Source organism: Pomacea canaliculata, linkage group LG10, assembly GCF_003073045.1.
Source record: "Pomacea canaliculata isolate SZHN2017 linkage group LG10, ASM307304v1, whole genome shotgun sequence".
Lineage (NCBI taxonomy): Eukaryota > Metazoa > Mollusca > Gastropoda > Architaenioglossa > Ampullariidae > Pomacea > Pomacea canaliculata.
The window spans coordinates 21394481-21407996 of NC_037599.1; the positions used below are offsets into that span (position 1 = coordinate 21394481).

The following is a 13516-nucleotide window of genomic DNA, read 5'->3' on the forward strand; positions in this document are numbered from 1 at the left end:
AAACTAATCTTCACAAAGACATACTAGGAAAAAAATATATCAAATTTAAAAAAACAACGGATTTGCGCTTGGTCATTTTGAATGAAGATACAATATTTCAAGTACTCCATTTCAAAAACTAATTTATTAAATACACCTCAAACATATTTATTTCAAAGTAACCATAATATACGGGTTTTCTTCTACAAAATCTGCAAGGTCTCTTATGTCAGATAAATGCAGTTTCCAATATTACAAAATCATTAATTTTTCATGCAAAAAATAAAACGCTTTAGGGGTAACGAACTTAGCTGTAATTTCTAATCTGCTGGACAGATTTGGTTCAAATTTGAAACACTGGTAGAAAACACATGCATCTTTTAATCTTTTGGATAGTTAAATGGTATTTATATTGGTTGAGACAACCAGTCAACATACAAAACCGTTCTAGCAATGGAATTGATGTGCTCATATCATCTGCAATTATTATGAAGAAAAAGGCATGCGCACGCACACACACACACATATATCTGTAAACAGTGCACCGAATGTACTGAATGTGTTACCCTTTGGAATGTTTTCCCCCTCTGCACGCATTCGATAAGCTTATTGCTAACTTACAATCATCGAAACTGACATCCATTTCAACGATTACGCATGGGCACTTTAGCTGGCGCCTGCGAGCTACGTCGGCTCCTCCGGGAACATCCTGACCAAGGAAGCATGAGGTGCAGGTTAGTAAGTTTTCAGGTTTAGTGTGTGTAAGTGTGTATTGTCCCAAAATTAATACATGCGTTAGTTTATAACGACTTCGATAATAATTCAACTCTAACAATATACAAAACTAAGCCATGTATAAATCAGGAGAGACATCAGAGCTCTTAGACGAAGTTCTGGGAAAGGTATTCATTACGTGTAGCTTCACATCGGCTTAACAGCACGTTTGACATAAAGGCGCTCGTTTAACTCTCGTCGTCTGGGAGTTTCGGTGACCGCCAAGTTGATTTCGCTGATCAGAGCGCAGAGCCACGTAAGATACGCATTATCTGTGTCTCTGATCAGAACCCTCTGGAGATGAGGGACAGGGAAATGGTAGGAGTTGGGAAAAAGGCCTCCGGAGCCAAAGGAAACGCATCCTCAACTACGGTTGGCGTGACGAAAATGTTCGTATCGTGCAGCCGAAGCCACAATTTTTTGGAGTTAAAGGTCTAGTGGAGTCAATTTTATTCATAACAACTGCATAAAGTTCACTGCAAGATATTATTTCTGACTCTCCTTCCGTTGTCGAAGAACATGCTTACAAACATCACCGTGCACAGAAAGACAGCAAACAGCTGTTCACGTGCACATCTTATTAACATATGATCACAGTTGTCCGACTGGCTGTAGAATGACAATGTTAAGTGTATCCATAGGCAATCCTGACGTCGGTGTTGTTGACTTCTCTCTGCGGTTATGTTTGTAGGTAGGTATTTCGAAAATAAATGGAGGTATTCACAAACAACTTGGAAAAAATGTCTCTTTCACTGATTAAAAAGGAAAAGCTGCACCTACCAGACCTTTAAAAACGATGCTGCACGGCACGGTTCGAGGACCAGAATTTGGATGGAACAGCGGAGGAGAACTTATCACCATCAAGCATTCAAGAGGGAACGCAAAAATACCGGCCCTTTAAACGATTCTGTATGCCCTTCGCTGAAATCAGTGGTGCCTCTAGGGAGTACAAAGTGATGAGGAGGTGTGATGCAGCGGATCTGCCCCTTATTTGGCACTCCGAGACCTTTCATCTTGGTGAAGAAAAATTCATGCACTCAATTTTCGGATGAGAAAGAAAGAAGAAGAAGAGAAAAAAACCCAAACTACCTAAGCACATAAACAAGCTTGTTTTATTCACGGTGGTACAGAGGTTGGGTGAGGCACTCCGGACTGGGAAGCGTAGCTGGTGATCGTGTGCAGACCTCCGAAAGCTCCACCGACAGAAGGTCTGCAAAGCATGATCGATACTGTTCGAACGGGAACGAAAAAGGCAAAGAATGCGTTTTGTTGTCAGGAAATTTATCACGTTTCTGCTTTTTCCTTCCTCCGCAGTGCACTCTCTATTCGAGCGATTTCAACAATTTCGACTTGATTTATGAAGGCGGATAAAACTTTAAGAGACAGCGTTTCCAACCCTTCAGAGAAACGCATTTCTAAGCCAGCCGCAGTCACTGCAGACCCCAGCTCTAGGGAAAAGGGTAGGTAGGTGGTTGGGAATCAATCATGCTCTATGTGGGCGGACACATGCTAGTGACTGATAGAAGCTGATGTCTAGCACCTGAGGTATGCTCAAATTTCTCTTTCAGAGGAATGGAGTTTTACGCCGTCTCAGCAACCAAGTCCACGGTATGGCAAAAACTAGTTTATAAAATTAAAGGAAAACATACAAGTAAAAAAGCAAAAACAGAAAATGATTGCAAACTACATCCAATGTAAGACATCTGAAGGAAAAAGAGAAAAAGGGAAACCCCAGTTTTTAAAAAAAATTCAAATGGAAAACATATCCTATGGAGTCAGAAATTAAAAATTTGTTTTGAAAAGGAAACTTAGATCTCCGAGTATATGTTAAAAGCTCTTAGAGGCAAAAATAGCAACATGTAAACTTAAACAAAATAGTGAAAGTCAGGAATCTGGTTGAAGAAAAAAAAAATATGGGCGTTTTGAGAGTAGTGACCAAGAGGTACTGAACTGAAAACTGTCACTGACAGTCCACGGGTAGGTGGGGGGGGGGGGTCTTCGCTTTTTACGCTGTAGAAGGACTGCTTACACACGAAGGCAGAAAAATATAATTTTCTCCTGTCGACAGACAGGCCAAGGGGATGGGGGTTTGAAAAAAGGGAGTATACTGTGCAACTTGGGGCACATGCTGTTGTCCTTCCTAATGAAATGTCACTGGAATTGTGCATAGACTTACACACTGTAGACATATGTGATTCAAGTGAGCTAGGAAACTAGTGCACCCTGCGGCGGATGTCATCGGTGGTTCGATGGACAATGCTTGAGCCATTAGACGAAATGTCGAACGGAGTCTGCATCTCCATAGCTTTCCAGTTTCCTTGGATGAGGTTCGCTTCCTGGGATGGACTATGAGATAGCACGGAAAGCGCAGGGTTACTGGTGAGTAAGGTTTCCGTTACTTTCTTTAGCCGGCTATTCAGGCCGCTTAGGCAAGATGTAATCTTGTCAGGTAATCTTTACTACCTCTCTCTTCCTCTCCAGTTCTGTCGAGGTCCCTAAGGTCTCCTGCAAGCTCTTGCTCCCTTGCCAGATGTACACATCACTCCTCATTCCTTACTACCTCTCGCTTTTTTTCCAGTACTGCGGAGGTCACGCTCTTCTGCAGTCTTCCACCAAATCGTGTTCTGTTTCAAGGGGTATATATCACATCTCTTTGCTCCCTCTTATTGGCATTTTCCAGTACTAGTAAGGCCATACGCTTCAGGACATACTCTTTCCTGAAGTCTCCTGCTCTTGCTCAGTTGCCTCTTGACATCTCTCTCTCTCACTCACACACACCATCTAATACTATCGATGCCATGTCCTTCGGGTCTCCTGCCAGCACTTGCTGCGTTGCCAAATGACAAAATAGAATTTCCCTAAGGAGGCTCTACCACCAGGTCTGGTAATTCAGACCAAGAGAATGTTCCTTCGGGAGGGGTTTGCAAATCGATGCACGATGCCCTGCATAATCGTAACGGAAAATTCAATTGTCTAGACAAGCTATCACACACACACACACAAATTAAAGAGAAAACCCTATGACCGTCTTCAGGGGCCATAATGAGTCACTGTCCTGACGCCGTCCCAGACAAACTGTATTGTAATAACACAAATACTGTAAAAGAACCCCTTGAGGCTGTACGCAGTGGCGTTTCATCCTCTTCTTATTTAGAAATGTTAAACATTCCTCGAACCAGCTTTTCTTCCATGTAAAAAGACGCGGTAATAGTTCGTGCTTGGCAAACGAGAACTGCAGCTCGCTGCTGGAGGCAATACTCTCCTGTTCTCCTGTGCAGTGGTGGTTTTTCCTCCGGGCCTTGTCGCCAACAAAACGTCAATCTTTCCATGCTAAATGCTCTCAGCTTCGTATTTAAATGCCACGTACTCCGATGAGACTGAGGCTACAAGCAACAGGGCATGTCACCCCGTTCCCCATCTTTCTGATAATAGTTTGCGGTCCCTTGGGTCTGCTATAATATCTTGCTTTAATTTGTTCCAGATCAGGAAAAACAATTCTGTATCAAAACATAATAACCAAGGGGAGGGAAACTGTTTAACGCCGAGCCATTAACTAAGGCTTTATCACGGCAAACAGCTAGCCCTGTAAGCAGATACCGCATGCAGCGAAAGAACAGAGTGCCCGGGGCGAGATCTGAACTCATGACAGATAATCCTCACTGTACTGGTGACAGGCGCTAACCGTTGCGTCTCTGGACCCCTAATTTAGGTACAAACTGAGTAGACGTGCAAAAGTACAGCATTTGTAATGGTACCTTTTTCGAAAAAGAAGTCATCTCCAGCTCTTTAAAGAAACAGTATAAACAAAATACTTTAACACTTTTAACATACGTAAATATCTGTTGTTTTCTTACTTCGCCGCTTACTTCGTTCCTTTATAATCTTTCAAGGTTTTTTTTACCATTATTTATATGCAGTAATGCTGAAGTAAAAAAGTATAAATAAAATGTAAAGTCTCCAACTATATAACTTTATGCATAACATTTTGATATAAACAGGTTTTATGTTTTCAAGAATTTAAAATGGTCATTATCGAGTGAGTAAGAATTAGGGGAAAATATTTAGCATGTGCGGCTCTACAAAAAAAGAACCGATAAGCACTAGTTTTTCTCAATCAATTTGAAACTGCCGAAACACCAAAGCCCTTCAACTGTTAAAGGAACGAATAGAAATGTTTGCACTGCTCCCTGACAGAGTGCACTGACCTTCCATTAAGACTCGATTTCACGGCACAAAAGCACCAGTATCGTGTTGACCGCATCAGACTGTCTTCTAGCACGCAAACACTGTGTGAGAGAGAGAAAGAAAGAGTCATCATACAGACAAGCAGACAGGGGTTATCTCCTCTGCCTCTCTGTGGCTCAAGCGGAAACGCGATCGAAAGGAAGGTACGTTGAAAGGCGGCTCCCTTGGGATAACAACACTTTTCGAGTTCCTCCTTCTAGTCTCTTCCAGTACTCTGCGCTTCTCCGGTATCTTTTTTCTTTTTTCACTGGCAACCATCCAAAGAGTAACTACTTGCATTACCTCCCCCCGCCGCCCCTAAAAAAAAATCGCTGGGTGAGCAAGTAAGGTGATGACTAAGGAAACAACCATTTTTTTTTTTTCTGAAAGCACAACCAAAATAGAATAAACCGCATTTATAATATTTACGTAAAAACTATTTTTAGCACTAGCTTACAGTATATTTCGAACCTCCTGGTCCACGCATGGAGAGTGTAAGTGGTTACATACAAGCTTGTGACTGGGGAAAAACTATTCCGACAGCAATATGCTCCATCTTTTAACTTCTATGTCAAATACACTATTTGCTAGTTGAAGCCTCTCCGGAGACTTAGTAGATTGCTCAATGGCGGTTTGATAGTTTCAAGTAAATGACAGGAAACGTGAGGGGTGGTCACAACATATCTCTTTACGAGAAACAGAATTCTGAATTGGGATAGTTTTCCTTTCTTCTCTCTCTCTCATAAGCACTGAATAATGTGAATGTCATCCACGGTTTCTGTATGCCCGCCATTAGGGAGTTCCAGCAGCTCTGCGTGCTGTCAAGGTCTGATGTGGGTCACGCGATTTGCCCAACCTACGATTACGCCATGCACACTCTCCCGAAAACAATGCCATCTGCCCAGCGCTGGCACACCCACACCATACCGCTGGCGTACCCTTTGCAGAAGCTCGTGCATAGTGTGTGTGCTCGGGAAACGCCGTTTCCTTTCCAAAACAAAATAATAAATAAATAATAAAAAAAATCTAACGTTCTTCCCACTTTGTATTTGTGCTAACTTCCCCATCTAGTGATTACTCACCCCTACCCGGAAAACGAACATTCGTATTATGAAAATTTCCATTTAGAAAGCGCTTCTATTTCCGCTCGAGATTTTGATTTACCGATTATTTCTCGCATGTACAAAGTCCTAGGTGGATGTCGTGCATCTTACGAGCTGTCGAGAACCACGCCGCTATTCATCATCACGTTACTTAGTAGTTACCCACTGCTTTGCTTTTTCGTCGTAATACGCTGGTTCGGCTTGTTTTTAGCAACGATAATGTGCTAACAAAGAAATAATAATAATAATAATCTACCAAAGTTATCTGAAAAAAATCAATGCTGTGGTTAAGTTCCTGTTTTTCTCGTCCACACACAGAACACGACACAAGCTTTACGATGTTTTGACATATATTTTTTCCTGTATCAGCAAGTTCTGCTCGTCAGCTTATGAATAAACTATTACATGCTCGAGCATATAGCATTTTTTCCTCGTCCTCTTTTTTTAATTATCTACTTACAGATTGAAAGAGCACAAAATGCAGTTTGGTTACAAATAATGCCATTATCTGTGCTATGTGTATGCGTGTACGGTCGCGCGCGACGCTGGTGTTATATATTACTCAGAAAAATTAAAAGGGAAAAAAAAAGCCAGACTTTCTTCGCGCCGAGCAGTTCCTCGCGCGATCAATGGATGGAAGTCGATTTTTCCTGGCAGCTTTTACGGCGATCTATGGCTCTGTGCTTGTGCAGGTCTCCAAGATGGTGAAATGTCACGCAGGCTTGCACGATCCTGCTGCTGCGTCAAGCACGCTGCTGACGTACTGACGGACATAGCAACGCTTCAAACGCCGCCATTTTCTCGCCGTATCGAACACGAAGCCGACCTCCGCACGTGATCCCCATCCTCCTCTGAGCTGACCAAACCCTCAGCTCACACAAGGCGCACGACCTTTCACGACCTACTCACTTCCAACTAAGGACTGATGGAAGTCAACCACAAAGGCCCAACAGGGATCCGACAATATTCCTACTCTGCAGCTTGCGTCGGCAAAACTTCAATAGAAACCAAGAACTTTTTTGTTCCGCTATAGAATCAAAGGCTCATCGACTGATCTCTGGCACAAAAAATTAGACATTTCCTCATCATTAACCCACTGTTGCTTTTGAATCTGAATAGTTCATATTTTAACATCAAAATATGTCTGACTGAAAGGTGCAACCTTTCACCTTTCAAGATTTTGACCTTATATCCACTGCTTTTCTCTAATCATTAACGAATGTCACATTCAAAGGTTGTAGTGGATAAAAGATTGGTGTTCAGCAACTGAATCTCTAGTATTTTCTATTAAAGCCAATGGCTTCCATATGTCGTCTCTACACAGCTATCAATAATTCTGTTGTATTGCGTAAGGTTTAGATACTGACAACAGTAATACCAAACATAAAGAAAGCATTATTTGTGTGTGTGTGGGCGCGCGACTGAAAGAGAGAGTATGCAGTGTGAAGAGGTGAGGAAGGGGGTATTTTACGCCGATCCAGCAACTAAGGCTATATCACGGCAATGCAGCCAGCCCTGTAAACAGATGACCATTGCAGCGTACAAAATCTGCGTGCCCGAGACGAGAGCTGATCCCAGGACAACCAACCCTCGCTGTATTGGTGACACACGCTAACCGTTGCTCCACCGGTTCACCTGAGAAGGTGAGAGAAAGGGTTATGAAAGTGGGAGGGACAGTGTAAGACTGTAAGTGTTCGTGTTTGCGCGAGTGTCGAGAGAGCGAGAGATTTTGTGTCCGTGTGTGATAAAGAAAGTGCATTTGTGAAAGAGAGAGGCAAAAAGAGAAAGTGTTTGCGCTTATAATTATGAGACTGTTCATGTGTGTGTACAAGTGAACAAATAGGAGACCAGTTGACTTTCTGCAGACATTTCTGCTACTCACCACCATATCTGCCTTTTCTCCCTGACTCGTGCCGAGGTCCTCGACTGAAACGCTCACGGCCTGATCCGGCGGAAGGTTCAGCTGGTTATTGGACTCGTGAGTCTCGATGACGCCTTCAGCAGCGCCACCTTCAGCGTCTACAGCCTCCGGCGCGGCCCCTGCAGCCGGCGGGATGGGTCCGCGAGCGACGACTATCTCCACCGGCCCTTGCGAGTTCTGCAGGATGTGGATGGCTTGCTGGTGAGAGATGTCTAGTGGTTGTCCGTCGATAGCCAGAAGCTGGTCGCCCTCACGTAGTCTCCCATCTCTGCAAGGCATCGAGAAAACAATCTAGAGACAAGACGTACAATATATGTCCCCATTCTACCTACACGGAAGCAGGTCTTTTCCGTGACTCAACAAAACAAACAAATAAATGAACATGGGTGCCTGCCATTGCACCCTGGTAAAGTCAAATGGACGTACAATTCTCATAACTGAGTTCATTCAACAAAACCACACAGATTCTCTCGTGAAGTATTTCGAGGGTATCACAATGTGACAAGTAATTGCACTGTCCGCTTCAACTGCATTGACTGTATTTCTTTCTCTCTCTAACACACAGACAGACAGAAAGAAAGACATCCCTAGCAAGCTTGTTCCCAAGACACTAACACTTGCAAGAGGAAACTAAGTAAATAACCTGTCAGGAATACTTAGTGTTGTGACCGTCGGCATGTAAGACAAAACAAATACTAAAGCCAGGGTCTGGTTAGAAATGCGCAATCCCCTGCTCAGACAGAACCTTTTTCTAAGAAATCGGCTGCCACCCCAGCACGTGTTGAACCACATTCCACCGGAGACATGTGGATATTCCAAACTAGACTGTGATATCACAAAAATAGGTAGCTCGACCAAGGTAAGAAACACTGTGACGATAAAAGAAACAACCAAAAGCAGTACTGCAGTTACTGTTAATAACTTGTCCACGGAGTCTCAAGCAGATGAAGAAGCTAAGTATACATGTAACTTGAAAAAGAGATGTGCAAAGAGATCTCTTCCCCAGTGGCCACCATGCGTGAACATTTGACCAGACATATATATATAAGCAGAATCGCGCATATAAAACTAGCGCTGTCCTGCGATGTCTTATGCTTGACTCACGGGTCTGTCCATTTCCAATGTGTCCACTCAGACTTCAGCCCGAGCAGCAGCAACGGGTACTGTGTAGGGGAACGCGCAAAGAGTCGATAGCCACTTCTATCAGTACTAGCAGTTATAGGCACAGAGCAACAGCATCAAGCAGGGGAAATGACATGTACAAAGTCCAAACTGCCCACTCTCCCTCGTCACTGTAGCGAGTCTGTTCAAACCTCACACTGGTTTTCCTTTCCTGCCGTGAGCTTAGCATCTTGCACACCACCACCACCCTTTCCCCAGTTCAATAATATGCGCAAAACAAATTTAACGACGCTCATTGCTGTGGATAGTTTTATGCAGCCCCTCTTACACGCCCCCACCCTCCATACACACAATACTTGGTCTGTTGACCTCGAGCAAACTCTACAGTAATCTGCCTTGTTATATAGCTTGGCGCTCATCAATCTGTCATTCGGTTTTCTCTACTGCCCAAGCCCTTGTCTGACTCCCATCCACTTGACACCAGCAAAATGCGACGCCAGTAATTCAATCGCCATCAAATGTGCCTACGCTACAGATTATATTCTTCCTCCTTCTCATCTTCTTCCACGACATCTTTACCAGATCCGGAAAGTTTGTACACGGAACGACTTACTTCATTCTCTTAATGGAGCCTGCAAGATAACCTAATCTTGAACCTCTAGTCAATCTAGTGTGCCTGACACGTCGGCACCGTTCTTCGCGCCATCAGCCTTGGGGTTGGGTGGGCTGATCGGCTGCCTGCAGACAACTCAGCTCTCAGCGGAAGACGACCATCGCAGTCTGGAAATAAACAGCCACCCATTCGTTCAAGGAGAGTGATGGTGGGTATCTGTGTCCATTCTGGATTCAAGGAGCTAGAAGAAATATCACTTGATGTAAACAATACTTCTGTCTACACTCGAGGCTGCTATTCTCCAGTGCGTGGCAACCTGCAGCGAGCGGTGACTAACCGAGAGACAAACACTGACCGGCGACATGATTATTAATGAGACAACAGTGAGTAGTTTCGCTCTCATCTTGAGTGCAGATGGTGAGAGGCTGCCTGTCGCTTGAGCCTTCTAGGCGTCCAACGACACCCAGGATGAGTTTTTCTGACGACAGGTGCTGCTGTTTCCTGTTCAACTTTTGGAACTATTATCAAGCTGACCTAGACGACTGAAGGTTTATTAATTACACACTACAAATAGTCTACTACGAGTAAAAGTAATTTTTAAAAAAAAACTTTGTCATTTCCTAGAGAATTAACATAGAAACCTGATCGTTTCGCTTAACAATTTCAAGCTGATTTTGTTCTAGCTGATTACCTACAGAAATCTCAGGATGTACCTCTCACTTCACGGTGGAGTTCAACCACCTCTACTCCCCGTTATCATGCCTCTGTCCAAGAAGGGAGCTACGAAAGCTTAAGTCGATTTCTCCTCTATTTTATCAAATTTAATATAAACTTTCTGCCACATCCGAATGCCTGCAGGTTAACGTTGTTCAGCTGAAAGGTAAAACTAAAAATGATAAGTGGAACAGAAGGAAAAAGATGTGATTGTAAGGAGCCGCACAAAACGGAAAAGATAAAAAAAAAATTATTTTTATGATAGCGCTGGAGAAATTTATTGCACAGAAATGAATAAAGAAGGTAATCTGAAAGGTTAGGGACATCTAAACGTCGAAGAAAACTGTCAAAAGCAAAACATAAGCAAAACCAAACTGTTAAACAACAACCAAAAAGCAGCGAAAAAACTATTTCTAGCCAAATGCCGTCACAAAACATGTTTCTTGTAAGTTCAAGACATTCCCAAACTGTAAAGCATTCGAGATGCCCAAACTTAACCGAGAACTAATGTAACAAAAAAAGTATTCTCGTTCTCCATAAACATCAGATTAGCATATAACTTATGAAAAAAAGAATGCCTCTATCGTTTCTGATTTGTCCCCAACACTACTTGTTCTTTTTCTTAAGAAAGATTTTCTTTAACGAATTAATATTCCTTCGTTCACTTTACCGGCTCTTAAGGAGATTCCTTTGATTCAACAGATTTCAGACCGCTCGTCAATATTGCAACAAGTCGCTATCATGGATTTTGACTGTTCCCTCTATCATCTCTCCAGCAGTCCGCTCTGCCTTATACAGCAACATCTTAAATGCTCCCAAACTTAAATCTCTGTCACGAGAAAATACACTTTGCTGTAATTCGCATTTACCCACAACCACTTCCCTGCCATCAAAATCTGCGTCCCGTCCTCCGAAGAGCTGCCGAGCTCCTAACGCATCGCTGCTTCCATTAATGAGGTGGCGCTCTTTCTTTCATGAGTCGATATCGAGACATTACATCGTCAGGCCAACCAACCATTGACAACGCACCAGATGCCTCTCGCGCCATCAATTTCTACGTCGTTAGGAGCATCCCCAGCATCTTGTGCAGACCGCGGTCTGATAATCAAGCTTCGCCACATCGAGACGATCAGTACGAGCAGACCGGTGGTCAGCAGCACACCATGCTCGTGAAACGCCATTTTGAAAACCAGAACAAGGTTCAGTAAGAAATAAGCATTGTACAACAATGAGGCCTGACTGCCATTCATAAATAGAAAATGTGTGTGTGTGTGTCAAGATGATAGACACAGGCATGATAACTAATCACCCGAGAAGATATCACTTTGTTCTTTGTTGTATTTCTTTCTAGCAATTTTCTTTGATAAGGTTGTTGTGGCTGTAACATGAAAACTAGTAAAGTGTTGAAAACAGCGCAATTTCCCGTCATGTAAAGCTACACAGAAACCCGCCATCGACATTTATCAAAAGCAGAATCTGTGCAGGGTCCAGTCCTGAGAGAATACCACCTATGCACTGCAGCTAAAGGCTAGGCGTCAACAAAATACGAGGAACTGAATCTTTCTCACTGGTATGCCATGTTGGGAATGCTGTCTTCTTTTTCTTTCTAGGTAGGCGGAGGATAAATCTCTCGTCGTTCGATGCCTAACGGGGTCTGTGAGTTTCTGTGTTTCTCCCTGCTGGCATGCTTCCTCCAAATCCTGAAGATCAAACATTTGCTAGGTGGCGGCTAGCCCTCTCCAGAAACTGTTTCGCTTCTCCGACGCCGGCCCCATATCCCACAAGAGCCTCTTGTGGGACGCTAAAGGTTCACTTCCAAGATGAGGCACTGATCTTACCAAGAAGGGAATGGCCCAAGAATTTTTTTTAGCAGGAGTAGAGAAGTAATGTGGAAGAAGGTTGAGTCGAATGAAATCGCATCAGCCAACAGTTTAGTATGGATCGTTATGGATTGAATATGTGTGCACGAGTGTTTGTCGTCGAATCACCACAATAAGCTGTGCGCCTACCACGATGCTCAGCCCGTAGTTCCTAAATTCGTTGAAGATGCTACTTGTAACTGACGCGTGTCCAAGAGTGCATTTATTCTTAACGCATATATATATATACACTGACTCTAAGTTTCTGACATCAGTAACCCTGATTTCCATCTTTTGGACCTTTTTTTCTTTTTTTTTTTTTTTTTTTTTTTTGAGTCCACATCACTGTTAAGTCAGAGTCCCAGTGTTAAGGGCGGACTCGACTGGCTGGACGCTAGAAACACAGTTACTAGTCATACCCCATCCAAAGAAAAGAAACAGTTAACAGTTTCAAAACCGAAGAACCATAGGCCTAATTATCCACCTTATCAAAGTCATGCTTAAAGTAATTCAAACCCACCACAGCTAGCAGAAGAACAGAATGGCTTCAGGCCAGGGAGAAACACAGTTAAATAGTTCTTCAACCGTCGCGTTCCGGTAGCAAAACACCAGCGAGATCTCTTCGAACAGGTACACCCGATGCCGGATAAAGCCCCCGAGACAACGAACCCAGCGCTGCTCGTTAACCAACAAGCAAGACAACAGGTCCAGCTCGTGACGGCATCAATCAACGAACATTAACAAACAGTAAACAGAATGAGACCGATCCAGTTCTTGACCATCTGGATTCCAAGGCTCAAAACCACGTAAACGCTGAAATCCTTCAGACTTTTTGTGGAGGGGTGAGGGAGGGAAGAAGTGGTCTATGCACGGTGTGAATGTTTTCTTTTCTTGTTTCATGCCATCTAGTTTCTTCCTTGGCTTCTTTACAAAGTTCGCAAAATGTATGCACGCTCCGCTAGGTATTCCAGTGACGGTGCATTTCTTTTCTAGGCAGGGAAACTCGAAACTTTCTATTTTCCATGCAAATTCACCCAGAGAAAATCTACTTCAGCTGTATTTCATCAATTCCAGAAAATGTTGGCGCCACATCATTCCAAAAGCCGTCTAAAGAAGCCTGAAGGGGAAGGGAGTGTAGGTCAGGAATGAGATTACAACGCGAAACGGGAGCAGCTGGGGACGTGGGTGCAGTGCGAAGGGGGCCCTT

The 13516-nt window shown here is 43.4% G+C and overlaps 1 protein-coding gene across 6 annotated transcripts in view; it reads right to left on the minus strand.

Annotated features, from left to right (window-relative positions):
• LOC112574485 (patj homolog) overlaps positions 1-13516 on the minus strand; it is a 105434-nt gene that overhangs the window by 66069 nt on the left and 25849 nt on the right. For all 6 annotated transcript variants that reach the window (XM_025255592.1, XM_025255597.1, XM_025255596.1 and 3 more), the window contains one exon: positions 7963-8269. In XM_025255592.1, the coding sequence (XP_025111377.1) occupies positions 7963-8269 (307 nt within the window). The remainder of the gene's footprint in view (positions 1-7962; positions 8270-13516) is intronic.